The sequence below is a fragment of the Mytilus galloprovincialis genome, chromosome 10 (genome assembly GCF_965363235.1).
Source record: "Mytilus galloprovincialis chromosome 10, xbMytGall1.hap1.1, whole genome shotgun sequence".
In the NCBI taxonomy this organism is placed as follows: Eukaryota; Metazoa; Mollusca; class Bivalvia; order Mytilida; family Mytilidae; genus Mytilus; species Mytilus galloprovincialis.
In genome coordinates this window covers 68,728,061-68,745,477 of record NC_134847.1, presented here as the reverse complement: position 1 = coordinate 68,745,477, position 17,417 = coordinate 68,728,061, and the positions used below count along the sequence as shown (strand labels likewise).

General features: G+C 32.4%; 1 protein-coding gene across 3 annotated transcripts in view; it reads right to left on the bottom strand.

The window, feature by feature from the left end:
- LOC143048233 (uncharacterized) overlaps window positions 1-13,750 on the bottom strand; it is a 32,289-nt gene extending 18,539 nt beyond the window's left edge. Inside the window, exons 1-5 of one of the 3 annotated variants that reach the window (XM_076221787.1) lie at window positions 13,318-13,717; window positions 11,230-11,408; window positions 9,999-10,159; window positions 7,648-7,847; window positions 6,250-6,385 (exon numbers count right to left, since the gene is read on the bottom strand). In XM_076221787.1, coding sequence (XP_076077902.1) covers window positions 6,336-6,385; window positions 7,648-7,847; window positions 9,999-10,159; window positions 11,230-11,408; window positions 13,318-13,702 — 975 coding nt within the window. In that variant the 5' untranslated portion in view covers window positions 13,703-13,717 and the 3' untranslated portion in view covers window positions 6,250-6,335. Of the gene's footprint in view, window positions 1-6,249; window positions 6,386-7,647; window positions 7,848-9,998; window positions 10,160-11,229; window positions 11,409-13,317 lie in introns of those variants that run through there. The other 2 variants (XM_076221788.1, XM_076221786.1) reach the window with 2 other exon arrangements.
- Between the last annotated feature and the right edge of the window lie 3,667 nt (window positions 13,751-17,417).

The window sequence follows — 17,417 nt, the reverse complement described above, 5'->3', positions numbered from 1 at the left end:
AATTTTTTCTCACAAACAGGCTTTGAAAATTTTGGCAAAATGCATGCTTCCAAAATGTCGTATGTGAACTTGAACATTTTGTAAATAGCAGTGAAATAAAAACGTTGACATTTCTGGATTATCCAAGAACTTAAATTCTTTTCACAGAAATAAAGAAATGTACAATTATTTTTTTCCCAAAGCCATTCTACAACGATTTTCAAGTTTTCATACAACATTTTGGAAGCAAACTTTACAAACAACTGTCATTGGCAATTTTGTAATATGTCTTATTTCACACATTTTGATTGGTCTAACTGTATGCTATTTTGTGATACCAAAGATTTCCTCCCGCCCAGACCATTGGTGTCAAAAAGTATTTTTAGCCAAAAAAGTCATATACGACATTTTAGAAGCCCAACGACGATATATATTATATTTCAAAATGTAGTCCTCTCTTTTTAGTTTCTTTTTTCTTCTCTGGTTTCATTTCTTACTAGGTGAATGAAAAAAATGAAAAAAATATAGGAACAAATGAAGAGATAACAACGTGCAATCATTTCTCCTTTTTTTTGTTGTTCATCAGAATTTTCAAGAGAATGTGATTGTTGAACCAAACAGTACCATCTGATCATCCATTTTCTTTTATCGACTGTTTTCCTGGAAGGTCGTGTCACCCCTTTTTCCGTTTATTAGTGTATTGATGTCCCTTGTGTTGTTTTATTTTTAATATCAACGGAACATATTTTTGTCTGTCGATTTCCTTTTGCAAAAAAAACCTCTCTCTCTTACATACACATGTGAATACAGGTTCACGTTGAACCATATTGAGTGCACCGCAGTCGATTTTGTTTCAAATATATAATTTATAGGAACAAATGAAGAGATAACAACGTGCAATCTCCTCTTTTTTTTTTTCATCAGAATTTTCAAGAGAATGTGATTGTTGAACCAAACAGTACCATAAATTCACAGTTTACAGTATTCATAGTTTACTTAAAGTCCTGAATACAAAATTAATTCATAATATTTGTATATATGTAAATTAAATTATTAAGAAGTGTTTATATTTACTCTTCGCAGTCATTGAAACTCATAGATCCTTCCTGAAATATTATTTATGCGGTGTTTGTGTCCCGTTGATAACCCAAAAGTAAGCAGTAACACCTAAATCTGCTTTTTTGTCACCACAACATAACAAATTCAAGCTAGAAATACAGAAGTATCTCAACAAAACTTACAAAAGTGTGTTCTATCCTGAATATGTACTTGATATTCCAAATTGCTAGAAATAGCAGACTAATTTAGGAAACTTGAGGCCCCAGGGGCAAAAAAACATAGAAAATTGCCTACCCCCTGGGTTAAAAAAACAAATAATTTAACTTGTAAACGCTATGATTTTATGATTTTAAAGTTCTTGATATAGAAACCAATAACTATGCTTAGAAGTTATGCAAAAATCAGATGGTAGCAGTCATCTCTATAATATTTTAAGTGATTTTGTATCTCAAATTGGTATCTACATACAAACAACTATTGCAAATATGGCTTTGTTTGAACTCTTCTAGTATATATATTAGCTAAAATGTGTCAGATATATGGTTACAGATGATACTGTTGTGAAAATAACTCTAAATTGAGGCAGAAAATGTGAACTTTAATTGACTACTATGCATACAGTAAGATGTGGACTGGAGACAGAGGCAGGATTGGATATTTTATATAATCTTGAATGTTGTAATGATTGACTGCTAAACATTACATTTATAGTATTCTGATATGCTTTCAATGTGTTATCAAAACAGTTTTTAACAGGTTCTAGGCATTTTAAATCATAAAATATGCAAATAGGGTAAGCTGGCAATAATTTAAGTCTTGTTTTCAAATTTAAAAAAAAATTGAAACAGGGGAGGGGGTATAAAAGTACAGTAAAGAAAAACTTAGAGTATACACAGTGATTTCTTTAAGGCTATAATTCTTATAAATGAGTATTAATGTGAGAAAAAAACTGATTTCAGAGAGTTTTCTGTAAAGGATATAATTAGTTATCAAAGCTTCCAGGATTATAATTTAGTACGCCAGAGGCGCGTTTCGTCTACATAAGACTCGTCAATGACGCTCATATCAATATATTATAAAGCCAAATAAGTACAAAGTTGAAGAGCATTGAGGATCCAAAATTCCAAAAAGTTGTGCCAAATACGGCTAAGGTAATATAAGCCGATAACAGTCCAATCTGTAAAATATTGGACAGGTCCGATACCGCAGGCCGAAGACGTGTTCAATATTTTACAGAATGGACAGTTAGAGGCTTATATCTTACTTAAAACTTTGTTTAACAGGTCAAAAAGGTGGAAAAAATGCAATAAAAAAGATTTATTTTTATCAAAAGTGAAAATTGTTTTGTGAATAAACTTTCTTTTCATTGATATTTATCCTACATGTTACCCCTTTAAAACAGTACCTCAACTTGAACAATAGAAAAAAAAAGAAAGAACAGCTGAAGGTAAACATTGTCAACATGTATTGCTACATGTAGATTAAGACTCAGGGTATTCGTATCAGGATTATTGCGTGCAAAAGGACTACTCTAAATATGCTCCGTGAATACCTTTATTTCCATGCGTTTTGTGTTCCAAAATGGGTAAAGTCGTTGGAAGTATATTCCTAATGAAAAAAAACGAAGAAAGTGGTGATTAGTGATTGTGCTGTTTCAAAGTTTGGATTAAAATCAAATGTGTATTTAGATATATTCGATTTAAGTGTGGATTACAAAGAGGATATAGTTATAGCAGCTGATAAAGGCAAGTTATATATATATTATACTTCAAAATGTAGTCCTCTCCTTTTAGTTTCTTTTTTCTTCTCTGGTTTCATTTCTTACTAGGTGAATAAAAAAAAATATATATAGGAACAAATGAAGAGATAACAACATGCAATCATTTCACCTTTTTTTTGTTGTTCATCAGAATTTTCAAGAGAATGTGATTGTTGAACCAAACAGTACCATCTGATTATCCATTTGTTTTATCGACTGTTTTCCTGGAAGGTCGTGTCACCCCTTTTTTCGTTCATTAGTGTATTGATGTCCCTTGTGTTGTTTTATTTTCAATATCAACGGAATATATTTTTGTTTGTCGAGTTCCTTTTGCAAAAAAAAATTCTCTCTCTCTTACATACACCGATCACTACGAACAAAGTGCGAATCGAACACACGGTTGATTTGTTTAACAGATAACATGCAGTAACGTTTCCTTAATTCTGCTTCAGTTCCCATATCCATCGTCGTTCATAAGCGAAATTTTTCATTATATTCATATTCAAGCAATAATATCAGACTTAAAAAATAACAACTTGTAAATCAACGCAAAAATCTGAAAATTATAACTACTATTGTAGTCCCGTAGTTCATGTAGTAAGTTCTATATTTGCACTTTTACACAGGGTGAGGTTTATGTTGTTTATGGTCTTTGTATTGGGCCTAAATTAAAATATTGTTTGTTTGCCATTCTCCTACCCAGAATGTTTAATGTGGGTAACCCGGAAATCAGTACTCGATTCTAAACCGCAACCGGCAAAATTCCGGAATAAAAAAAAAATGTTTTCAAAAACGGCAATAAAATTATTTGGGTCGCGGCGATTTTTTTGGGTCGGTCGGCTGACAGCAAACACAAACTTTTTTAAATTAGGCCTTGCAGCGTGATCTATCAAACGTTAGCAGCATTACTTTATTGGTTTTTATTTCTAATTGTAGATGAAAATGATGTTAGGAAGAATAAGAGCAACAACAGAGGTCAATTTTAATAACCAAAGACGGACGAGAACAAATCTTTTGGTAGTGTTAAAATCAATTTGAAAGTGATTTTTTTTTTCTCTGTTTTGACGAGTGACAAAATTATTGTATTGGAAGGTGACTTTAATAAAATGTAGTTTTGTAATTGTCATTTGTTATTTGGTTGTATTTTTTTTTTTCACATAATGAAAACAGTTGGCGAAATTGATAGGTTTTTTTCAGTGATTGGACTATTATTTACCTGTCAGAATCAGTTATGCTACCTTCAGCTGTCCAATATTTTTTAGAAAGAGGATGACGTCACAACAATGTTTTAAATTTGAATAAATGTTTGTATAGGTTGCACTTTGTAAATACAGCTGTTTCTCAAACCACGCCTCTTTTGGGGAGATTTATGATATTCATAGAAAATTAATTTTGTTTACATACTGGTTCACAGTTATGATCTCTGTGTTTCATCTCATAGAGGCATATCTTGGGAATGTTAACAGTAAATATGCATGTGCAGTTTGTTTATATTGAAATCTGTGGTAACCTTTTATTCCAGGTAGGGGTAGTTAAGAAAATCAGTGTTAGTCTAAACTGTGAGAAGTTCAGGGCATATAAACATTGAAAATATGCCGCACAGTCCTATATTTTGACCTTTAAAAAAAATTGTAGTGCAAATAAACTTTCAATTCTAGGATAAGATTTTATTCAAAACTTCATAGTAAAAGTGTTACAGTTTAAGCCATAAAAGGGGTTCCTATGGTAAATTGCATTGTCAATATTTACAGAAATGCAACCTATAAATTAAGTTACCCTGCCATCGAGAAGTAATTGATTTTTGAAGTCCTTGACAAGTCCTTGCAGTCGGAAACCAGGTTGAAATAGAACAAAAGAATCGAAGCTCTTTGTTAGAGAAGGCGATAAATGTTTACTGTATTGTTTACTATAGTGATAAAATTTTTAAAAGTTAATAGAAACAAACAAAATTGCAATTTTCTTCTCAATTACGAGGTGTTTTATTTTAAAAACACCATTTGCATAAGTTTTCAATTTATCTAGTACATAGTTAAGCAGAACAATCGACGACATGGGTATCTTTCAAGTTGGATGAAGAAAATGCATAACCTCCGATTTTTATGAAAACATTACCACGGACGGAAAACATATCAATCTATTAGTTCAGTAATTTTCGTGTCTGCCCTTCCATTATGTGACTGAAGAAAAAATTCAAAAAAATGGGTAACAATTGTATCGAAAAGAGAAAATCGAGTGCACCTTTCTATGTTAGGGCGTGTTTGAGTTGAGTATTTTGTCTTGATATCGTACAAAGTAAGAATATTTCATACATCGTCTCGCTTCAGATTCTATCATTTTTATATATTAAAGCTACAGGTTGACTTCATAACACAAAAAAAATCACAGTACTAAAAGATGAAATATATGCATCAAGTAAAATACCTATAATAACCTTCCATCATTACCGAACTGAACAAAGAAATAACACGACGGGTGCCGTATACGGTGCAGGAAATGCTTACCCTTCCGGAGCATCTAATTTCAACCAAGAATTCCAAATGGTTCAGGTGAAGTCATCACTTAATAAAGTTTACGCCCGCCGTCGCGGGTTGATTGGCCGTTGTAGGGTATCTATTTCATGGTGAAATCGGATATGTTCCTTATATAGTAACTACAATCCCGTGCCTTTTTCACGAATGTGACTATCGAATTACACTATTTACCGGCTTTGTAATAAAATGAGCAACACGACGGATGCCACATGTGAAACGTGTTATGCTTACCCTTCCGGAGCACCTGCGATCACCCCCAGTTTTTGGTGGTGTTCGTGTTAATGTTGTATCCCTATTTATGATATTTTATGTCTGTTTGTTTTGTTAACACATCGTTGTCAATATAATGAGATACGGCTGCCATACAAGTGAGAGGTTAAGCTAGTTTTAAAACCAGATTTATTCCACAATTTTCTACTTAAGAAAATATCTGTACCAATTCAGGAATATAACAGTTGTAATCCATTCGTTTGATGTGTTTGACCTTTTGATTTTGCCATTTGATTAAGGACTTTCCGTTTTGAATTTTCAGAATTTTTGTGATTTTACTTGTTTCCTCCATTTTTCTGTTGAATGCCATTCATTGTCTGTTTATATTCGACATACAGTTTTTTATTCCCCCTTTTGGAATCTTCTCAATTTTTTTTCTTTCTTTTATTAAAGAAGTGGTACTAGTAAATTGTTTATGAATGTTATGAAGAGATGTGCTTGCATATGGAAAGAAATGATATTAAAGAAAATCTGATAGGTATATGACAGAACAATAAATTGTTTACCGATCACTGAAACGAATTAAGTTTACTGGCCGGGATAATCTTTGTTATAAATAGATATGAAACATGCTCTTTTAAGAAAACGTACAACATTTAACTTTGGTAATTTCAGTAATAAGTTAAAATTATAAATAAAATATGAAATACCTAACATTGTATATATACTTTTACTATTTGTATTGAACAGCTAAAGATAACATGTTTGATGTTCGTTTTCGAATCTCTTCTTCGTCACTATATTCTTTTAACGGATATAACCATCATGTCAGCAAATCCACATTCACCTAAAAAACATAGTTTGATATATATGTTTTTAAATTCTAAACCTATATACTAAATACTAGAAGATGTATGAGTTTGGTTGTAGAATATTTCTTCTTATAAAGTGATATGGAATATTGATTCTTTTTTTCTACATAGGGCATAAGTATGATAGATTTTGAAAATGAAATACCACTTTATAAATTTGGTACATAGAGTTTCCACCTTGAATATTATAAAAATATAGAAATTTAAAGTTGAACTGATAGGATATTGCCATAACTAGTGCGCCTCTGTAAAACTATAAATATACAATTATTAAGACGAGATAAACTTGCCCATTTTAGCACATGATATCCTTTTCAAGTTACTCAGAGATGATGAAGATGAATTGCACTTATTTAACAATTGGAACCTCACTTTAAAAAAAAACATGATTATCAACGGTTTAAATTGTCACACTTAATACTAAGTGTGCTTATTGCAACAGGAGCATCTTAATTTTTAAAAACAATTATCTTAAACATCCGAGTTTACCCTCTGCTTTTGATTGGGACTAATTGGGCGATCTAGTTTTATGTTTATTTTATTGAAGAATCTTCCTTTGAGTTTTTATTATGATATTAAAATTAAGAAAGGAAATGGGAAATGCCTCAAAGAGACAACAACCCGACCATAGAGTACAGACAACAGCCGAAGGCAACCAATGGGTCTTCAATGTAGCGAGAAACTCCTGCACCCGTAAGCGTCCTTCAGCTGGCACCTTACAAATATGTTTACTAGTACAGTGATAATGGACGTCATACTAAACTCCGAATTATACACAAGAAACTAAATTTAAAAATCATACAAGACTAACAAAGGCCAGAGGCTCCTGACTTGGGACAGGCGCAAAATTGCGGAAGGGGGTTAAATATGTTTATGAGATCTCAACCCTCCTCCTATATTGTATGGTTTACTTTGAATATAATTTATCTATTTCATTAGAATCTCCTTTTTTTCTTTACTATATATAACAGTTTATCATCAGTAATGAAAAGTTGATAAAATATTGCATTTATTAGAATAAACACTATAAACACCAAGTCAGGCGTGAACAATGATTATTTTTCAAATTAGATGTATGAAACATGTGATATAACGCGTTCTTCGAATTAAGATTGTCCTTTGTAGCAACTGTATAATGAACGTTAGATTTTACAGTGATTTTTGATTCAGCTTGAACTATTGATATATCAGAAAGAGATCGCTTTCAAGCACACATTGCTGTTTGTACAGTTTGTACCTTCCTTATCATAATGACAAGCTTTGTTTCTTGTACCATACATGAAATATGGATATTCCCGTCCATATAAATGATCAAAAGTACAGCCACCAGTTGTGCCAAATCTAAGCCGGGAATCTATTATCTGCAACCATCCGAAATCGTTTGGACAACCACCATGGTGACTGTTAATGTAAAAATGGCGATCAGCAGCGTTCGACCTAGAAATTGAAAAAAAAAAACAATTGCTAAAATTTTTCAGCAAAGTTTCGTAGTTAAACTTAATAAGTAAAATCATAGAATTATTGTTTTTCAAATCTATTATGACGTGCTTTGTAAAAAAACAGCGTGATAAAATTCTCGATATATCTTCACCTAGCGCAGACTCAGAGATGTACATAATAATGGATGTTACAATATACCTCCCACGTAAATCCACTTGTATCGGAACCTATTTGTAAACGCTATATCGATTTTATTGTTTGAAAAATTGCAATTGAAAAAGACTACAGAACCTTTATTCCTATTCGGATGCATAGCAAAATGAACTAATGCACAAGAGCTCGGAGGAATCTACAGAATAAAATAAAATAGAATTCCGCAAAAGTCCATTAATACTTTTGGCGCATTTATCTTATTTCAAAACATGACGTCATACATATGAAATCGCTAAAGCTGAAGGTTTATTCGATACGTGAACTATTGAAATTCGTATGATATTACATTAAATTGACTTTTGAGGTAGGTGTTGTTTTATTTTATTTTATTTGGCTTTATTCGCATATTAACTGATTACAGCAAGTCAAAATGACGGTTGCTTAGTTACGAAATGTCTACTTTGGATTTGACGGTAGCTTATGAGAAAAACATGTAAATTATAAATGGCAGCTGTTTGGGATTGAGAATTAAGAATTAGGCATATTTTTTCTAGCAGTTATTTTCGAAATAATTCATGCAAGGTACAGATTTATTAGAATGTTTTATCTTTATATAACATGGGGTAAAGTAAAAAAGAACAGCCACACACATGGCATACCCATCCTCGCTTAGTTTTTTAATGACCGTATTTGTCTTATTAGAATCGAAATAATGCATGGAAGCCACAGATTTGTTATCCCTCTCGAACGCTCATGATAAAATTTGAATATCACGACCCAGGCCATGTGAAACTTTCCAACAAATCTGTGGCTTCCATGAATTATTTCTTAAGTAGCTGATGATACGACTTTATTTCTCAGTGATGATAAAGAATTCAAAGCTTCAATGAACGAAATAGAAATTTTGTATCATTTTCTGGGTTTATTTTAAATGAAAAATAAAACAGAGGATATGTGGATTGGAAAACTGGAAAATAGCAAAAGATATGGTAGCCGGGACTATTTGGACCATAAACAAGTAAAAGCATTTAGGAATATATGTTGAGTTATATCAGACGGTGGACTGACGAAAAAATCTACCACAGAAATAGGAAAACATGTAATTTCGGAAACACACTGATTAATTTTGAAAATAAAACCATAATTTTTTGAAAATTGAATAAAGAGTTTCTTGTTATTTGAAAGTTATATTATAGATGACACTGGTAATATATCTCAATATTTTATTTTTAAAAAAATAGTCTGCAAAAATGAGTGGATAGCAGAAATAATATTTTTAAAAAAACCATCCCAAAACACTGGCTTCAGATGTTAAAGTCTGAACGTTCTATTGAGAGAATTGTAAATATTCCTAGACATAAATTGATCTGGAAAGGTCATTACATTCAGGTCTCCAGTTTGTTAGCGAACAAGTTATACAAGTAAATTTGTAAAGATAAAACTGAACCCTCAATTGGTGTTAGCAAATGGATGCACATTTTACAAATCAATGAGAACATTAATATTAATCAATTATATATTCATGTTTTATCATTTAGAAGAAAATAGGTTGAAAAATATATAGATGTAAACTTTTACAATTCATATTACCAACAAAACACTTAATTTTTAAATGGAAACAGAAGAACGACGGTCTATGTAATGTATGTAACAACGATGAAAAATATAACCACTTTTTTTAACTGTTTTCGATTTTTTGAAAAAATTTGGAAAAGCATTAATGAGTTAATGATCTGTCTCCTCAAATTTCAAATTTAAGAGTATCGTTAAAACAATAAGTCTTCGGATATAAAAAAAATTAACAAAAAAAAATTGGTCGGAAGTCATCTGTTGTACAAATACCGAGGGAAAGATCTATATATGTTTCACATATTTCACTTGATTGTTAATACTCATTTCACTAGGATAATCAATCATATTACAATAAACCAAATCAATATATCAATATACACAACTGATATCCATGTAGTCTAGTTCTACTTCATATTAAGTTACCCTTCCATTGAGAAGTAATTAATCGTTGCAGTCCGAGACAAGTCCTGGTAAGAGCTTTGTAGAAGTCTTTCCTTTGAAAACCAGCTAACACTTGTTAAACCTTTTCCATCAAATAAAAACATAGCATCTACTTGTGAATCTGTATAAAGATCAACCCGAACCTTAAAATAGAAATAATTCATTTCCCTGTTAAATTTGAGTAAGTAATCGTCAATGACTTTGACACAGTGATTTGGTATGTAAAAAGTAAAATCACAAAAATACTGAACTCAGAGGAAAATCCTATTGGAAAGTCCATAATTACATGGCAAATCAAATGACAAAACACATCAAAAACGAATGGACAAGAACCATCATATTCCTAACTTGGTAAAGACATTTTCAAATGTAGAAAATGGTGGATTGAACCTGGTTTTATAGCGCTAACCCTCTCACTTTGATGACAGTCTCGGTAAATTCTGTTACATAATAATCAAAATAGCCAAAATATGGGTACAGCAGTCATCATCGTGTAACAAGTTTAAAGGTAACAATTAAACAGAACACAAAAACATCTATCTACAAACACATTCATTGATTCTCGTGTCTAAAAACGAGATTTAAGCTGTAAAAACTCGCCAAAGATACACGGTCAAAATATTTAGAACTTTATATTTATAAATTAACTGTTTACAAAATTTTGAATTTTTTGAAATACTAAGGCTTTTCTACCTCAGGCATAGATTACGTTAGCTGTATTTGGCAAAACTTTTAGGAATTTTGGTCCTCAATGCTCTTCAACTTCGTACTTTATTTGGCCTTTTTAACTTGTTTGGATTCGAGCGTCACTGATGAGTCTTCTGTAGACGAAACGCGCGTCTGGTGTATATATAAAATCTATGATGAGTTTATTTACTAACGAGGCTTTGGATGAACAATTTTGCGTCTGGCATACACAGTTATAGCATCTGAAGTGTTTTGTTTATAGTTTTCAATCTTGATTCTCACAGTACTATGGATTCATTATTATTCGTAGGATACCAGTTTTCGTTGATTTCGTAGGTGGAGGTGAACCATGAAAAAAAAAATATTCAACGAATAACAAATTTTCTATAGGCTTATCAGCAGGCTTCGACATAAACCACGAAATTAAATATCCACAAACATGTTAGTGTTTCTCAATCCACGAAAATTGGTACCAACGACATGTTTATTCATTAACAAAAGTAATTCCTTCCTATTTACATACTACCTGTTCAATAAGATCTGCAGCATCCCAATTCCATCTATCAATAATACTTCTTCTTTTATGATCTTTTTCACAGGTTTTTGGAGATATTTCAATAGGGTCGTCAAATGGAGAAGGAGTTAACCAGGATCTATATACTGAACGCTTGTTTCCTGGACAGGCAATGAAAATTGGAGTCCAATCTGTAGATTTTATAAAATTACAAACAACAGTTTGTACTCAGAATGTTTGGAAATAATGCATTGTGCATATGTACATGGCTTCTTAATGTAGAGAATCTTGATATCTTGATATATGTCTGTCAGTTGGTTGATGAAGACAAAATATAACTTAAAAGATAAATATTTAAATCAGACTTTCTGCACTAGGCTCGAGGTTGACATGGTGGGGTATAGGACACATCGTTTACGTTCTATTACCTTTCTGTTTGTGATATTTTTAATTAAACTGGTAATATTTTATCTTTTCGTAAAATGTCCACTTTGGCATATCAATAAGCATTGTCCCTTGGTGCCTCTTGCACTTGTCACTTTAAATAGTGCTGACTCCTCTGCACCAAGCACGAGGATGACATGTCAGTCTTGTGCAACTTCTTACAATACCTTACCATATCATAAATGTTCCGATACATATTTTAATATGCACCCACCATGCCATATAGCACATCTATTGGTGCCTCCTGCAGTTAAGCTAGATATATTTAGCCTACTCACTGAATTCATTTTTGTTACTTTCTAAAGGTGTGTTTGAGACGAAAGTTTTATATATACTCCTATATATATACAAATATATGAAAACTGTTGTTTCTTATTTGTGTTTGTAACTATGTATACTGTATTGTTTATTATATTTGTAAAAATAATATTATAATGATATTATATTATGCTCCTGTGAGCCCTTTTGATGGCAATAAAGCATCTTCTTGTTCTTCTTCTTCTTCTGTAAATTAATTAGATATAAGAAAATGTGGTGTGACTGCCAATGAGACAACTCCTCATTCGAGTCACAATTTGTAAAAGTAAACCATTTTAGATCTATGTACGGCTTCAACACAGCGCCTAGGCTCACACCGAACAGTAAGCATGAATTTTGAATATTTCAGATCAAAGCTTTTGTGTAACACTAAAATTCCATCGCTTGTCACTTTGTTATCTGCTGTATTTTTTTAAGGTCTAGAAGAAAAATCCTTATTAAATTTGAAGAACATTATCATTGAAAAAAACAAAGGGGGAAAACATTTTTAAAAAACATTTCAATCCCGATTATCCTCTCATTATAAGTTATAACAAGGAAGGTAAATAATGGTTCTTTAATGTTATGACGCATGTATGAGTAATGATTTCCTTTACAGGCTTTAGTTGAGCGCTATGAAACTTGTGTCTTAGATGACCAATGATATGTGTCTATTGTCGTAGTAAATTTCTCGATAATGACATCCTAACTCTCACTTGCTATAAAGAACACAACGGTTGCACGGGTGCAACTACTGGAACATAATCACCTTACCCTTCCGGTATACCTCATCCATCTCCTGATTTTTACATATGTTCGTGTTGCCCCGTCTTTATTTTATTTTGAAGCGTCATGTGGTCTTTTGTTTATCTTTCTGTTGTTTTTTGTCATGATGTAGTCAGTTTTCCTTCGCCTGATGCGTTTGGTATGTTCCATTTCATTTTGTATCTTTTTTGAATTTAAATAGCTTTTCTCAGCATTTGGATTATTTTAAGTTTGATTTCTGATGACCCACCTACTTCAACTTATAAAAAAAGTTAGTCATAACAATTGATTTGTAAAATTAATTGTCATGTTTTCTATCTCTTTTAATATATAAACCTTTTTCGGATGAGACATTCAACCCCTAAAGTAGACCATAGTAACATGTTTAAAGGTTCAATCACCTCTAAGAAATCTTTAAAAACACGAATGGTGATACAGACATTCGGAAAATGTTGGTGCCACTGTAGATTGGCACATGAACTGTTGTTTAGAAGAGAATATGAAACCAGTTAAGACAACGATCTTCATAACAAATGAACAGCTAATAAAATAAATTTAATTAACTAAATAAGTACAAGTTATATCAAGTCTTACCAGGGTCACGTGTTTGATTAGATCCGGAAGTCGGCACACTGCTATTAAAGACAAGGTTTTTGAATTCTTCTTTGATTATGGCTTGAACTGTTTCCCTAACGGAATTTCCAAGACTTTGTAATATAACTTGGTTAATATATGTCTTCATATTTTTGTTTAAACTTGCTGTGTCGAGCATTGCAACTAGCGGCGCCTGGTTATCGTCAATTAGATTAATCTGAACACTATTGGTAGTAGCTGTTATACATGTTACATGCATAATTAGTACATATACCAATCCAAGAACACCCAATAATTGATGAAAAGCCATCCTTATGTTTAATGATTTGACATTTGCCTCCTCACTTAGAATCGAAACAAATGATAAGTAATACGTATCTGACATTGACCTTAAGATATATATCCTGTTTAATTTAGCGCGTAATTCTACTTTTCATACGTTAACAAGTACTTGTTTATGTTTTGTTATCTTAAGAAGAAGGGAAAAAAATATTATATTCTGAGAGCATAGTCGAAATCATGCCTGCAATATCAATTGCATGTAAACTGATTCAACTTTATAATTGAAAAAGAGAATGTCAAAATGCGTGTTTGGTAATGTGAAAATGCTAACGCTTAGTGCTATTGAATAGCTGAACAACAAAGAATGATATGTTTGAATGTATGTGATAGATCCACTAAGTATATTACAATACCGCTTTATTCATGAAAGGCGTGCGAAGCGCTTTTGAATTTACCTTCAACAGGAACGCTCAAACCTAAACATCTGAAATCCAGGAATGTATGAAAAGGTACTGCGAAAAAGAATAGCACGAAAAGATGCGGTACGATTGCTAATCCGACACCTATCTATAAGATACCAAAGGACAGTAATAATACATACAACTAAAGTCCGTTTTATTGGTGTTCCGTTTTGTTTTTGTTTACACGTGTACGTGTGGGCTTGTGGTCAATTACCATCTTGGGAATTGCCTATGTGTTCGTTTGTCTATGAAAGAGGGACGTAAGATACCAAAGGGACAGTCAAACTCATAAATCGAAAATAAACTGACACCGCCATGGCTTAAAATGAAAAAGACAAACAGACAAACAACAGCACATACGACACAACACAGAAAACCAATGAATAAACAACACGGACCACGCCAAAAACCAGGGGTGATCTCAGGTGCTCCGGAAGGGTAAGCAGATCCTGCTCCACATGTGGAACCCGTCGTGTTGCTTATGTGATAACAAATCCGGTAAATAGTCTAATTCGGTAGGTCACATTCATGAGAGGGAAGGGGATTGTAGTTACGACGTAAGGAACATATCCGATATCATTTGTGAAACAGTTATTCCATAACGGTCAACCAACTCGTGATGGCGTCCGTAAAATTTACGAAGAGATGATTTCAACTTCACTGTTTTGAACTCTTGGTTTAATAGTTTCCTTGTGAGCAGCAACCCTCTATCAAGAAAATCATGATAGGAAATGCAAGCACGGGAATATCGTATCGATTGGGTGATATATACCTGTTCTTGACTGTTCTTGAAATAATCTTAACGTAATAGAATATAGCAGATAAAAAAATGCCTTTCATTTTATGGATTCCAAAAGCGTATCAAACTATCTTGAATTAGATATCGTCCAAAATTAGTCTCATTATGTTCAAATATCATGTATCACATGAACTCCGAAATGTGAAAGATCAGATACGTCGACAAAATACGCGTCTTCTACTATGCATACATTGGCCTCTATAGGAATCCTCGTTCAGTTTCAACAAAAATACAGAACTCCAAGTTGAATTAAAAAAGTCCTTAAAAAAAGACTTTATTAACCAACGGAAAGAATGGAAAACTTATGTCATATTCCTGATTGTAACAGGCATTTTTCTGAATTTATCAATGGCCTAGGTTTTCTACGGCATTCCAAAACATTTACAATCGTAGAGAAAGACAAGCCAATATTCATCATTGTTTGACCATAATTAATATTTGCACACAATAATTGCCTGATCTTTTTATATTGAAAGTAAATGCGCAAAAGAGATTGTACCGTCAATGACATTGGGGGGAAGTTGACATATCCTGTTAAGATTTGTCACCTTAAGGACAACGACGTTTGCAACTCATATAACAAGATATATATATGATATATAAACGATTGTAATATTTTGATTTAACATGTGTTATTGTGTTGAATTCTTGACAGCTATATTCAGATGTTCTATATACACGCCGTAATTCAAAATAAAATCGTCACAAGTTATTTGTCACGATGATCAGAACAAATTGTTCAAACATAGGGGAAGAAATCAGCTTATTCGATAATGTTTCATTTGCACTATTTAGAATACCGTTTTCCTCGTGGTGTGTGTGTGTGTGTGGGTGTGTGTGTGGGTGTGTGTGTGTGTGTGTGTGTGTGTGTGTGTGTGTGTGTGTGTGTGTGTGTGTGTGTGTGTGTGTGTGTGTGTGTGTCTTTAAATGAAACATATAAAACAATAATTTTAAACAAAAAAACACATAGTCACCAATTTTTATGGCTATAGAATATATATATTATTTCTGAAACGAAAAATCGTCAAACTGTTTTAGTCTGGTATGGGAACAGATCATGCATCTGTTTTGATCAAAGAGCTTATGGATGACGTGCGTTTCGTCTGCAGAAGTCTCAGCAATGCCGCTGAAAACAAAAAAGTATATAGAAAAAAAAGTCAAAAAAAAAGGCAAGGTAAAGGATGACGTAGAAGATAATGAAAAAACAAATAATTTCCTTCCGTAAGGTTAACCGAATACAGCGAAGGTAATCGTGTCCTAAGATAGAAAACAATCCTTAGTATTTTGGATAATTCAAAACTGTATTTTAGTTTAAACATATTTTATTTGCTCAAAGCAACAAAGGATCAGACACAAGTATAACATACTTATAAAGTCTTCTCCACCATACAATATATATAACAATACAAATTGAACGTGGGCATGCATCATACAATATAAACAACAGAAATATTACTTAACTATACGGAAAAAAGTAGAGAGAATGAGGAAAGAACGACAGAGATTAGGTTGATGATGATGCGCGTTTTACCTATGTTGATACTATACTACGAGGAAACGTTTTGATCTCTTTATAAAATTGAATACTTGTTTAACAATTTGCACATTTTGATCATAGGAGAGTTTCTTTTCCAAAAACCAGTAGTTTTAAGTCCAAATCGCAGCCTTCGGGAAGCCAGCTGAGACCATTAAACAGAATGGCCCTATCATTTAGATAGAAAGGACAATCAAAGAAAAATAGTGCATGTCCTCAATATCCAAACCACATTTACATGTTGGATCAGATATAATGTTAGCTCTAAACAAGTCACAATTCAAGAACGATGCCGAACATCTAAATTGGGTTGATATTATATTCAATTTTCTTGGACCATATAAATAATGTTTTAAGTTAAATTGATTCTCATTTCGAATGTCGTAGTTTTTTAATTCTACTTTGAATTTTGATAACGAGTCTACATTTCGAACTGATATGCTCAAATTATTCCAAAGTTTAATTGTTGATGGGATAAACTGTATAAGCAATTGATTGAAGAATTATTACTAGATCAATGATAATTCATGTCAACACCAAAAAGTTCAGACTACTAGACTGGTGCTAGCCTCGATGAGAAACTTTCACTTCCAGGGCATCGACCCAGTGGTTTTAAATAGACTCATCATAGATAAATTTTGAATCGCTACTTAATAGATATTATAAAGAATATTCAAGATCGTTAGGCTAATTTTTTCTATATTTACGAATGACATTACACTGGTATAAGCATTTTCATGATAGTTTTCAAACAAGAATTTCAAACGTTTTATAAGACTTTTCATGGCGAGCTCTTTTTAAACTTTCCTTAGAATAAATAACATTGCTGAAACATGATCGCGTTATGTCTAGAATAAGTGATATCAACAACTTCTACAGTATTATCCGTGTTCCAGACGACAAATGATCAAAACTTCCCCGCAGTGTGCACTTTGTTTTAACCAGTTTACGTGGTTTCATTTGAAATAGCTCCGTGTTTAATCAGTAAGATTTCAAAGTTAGAAATGACTTCTGTATTGCAGGA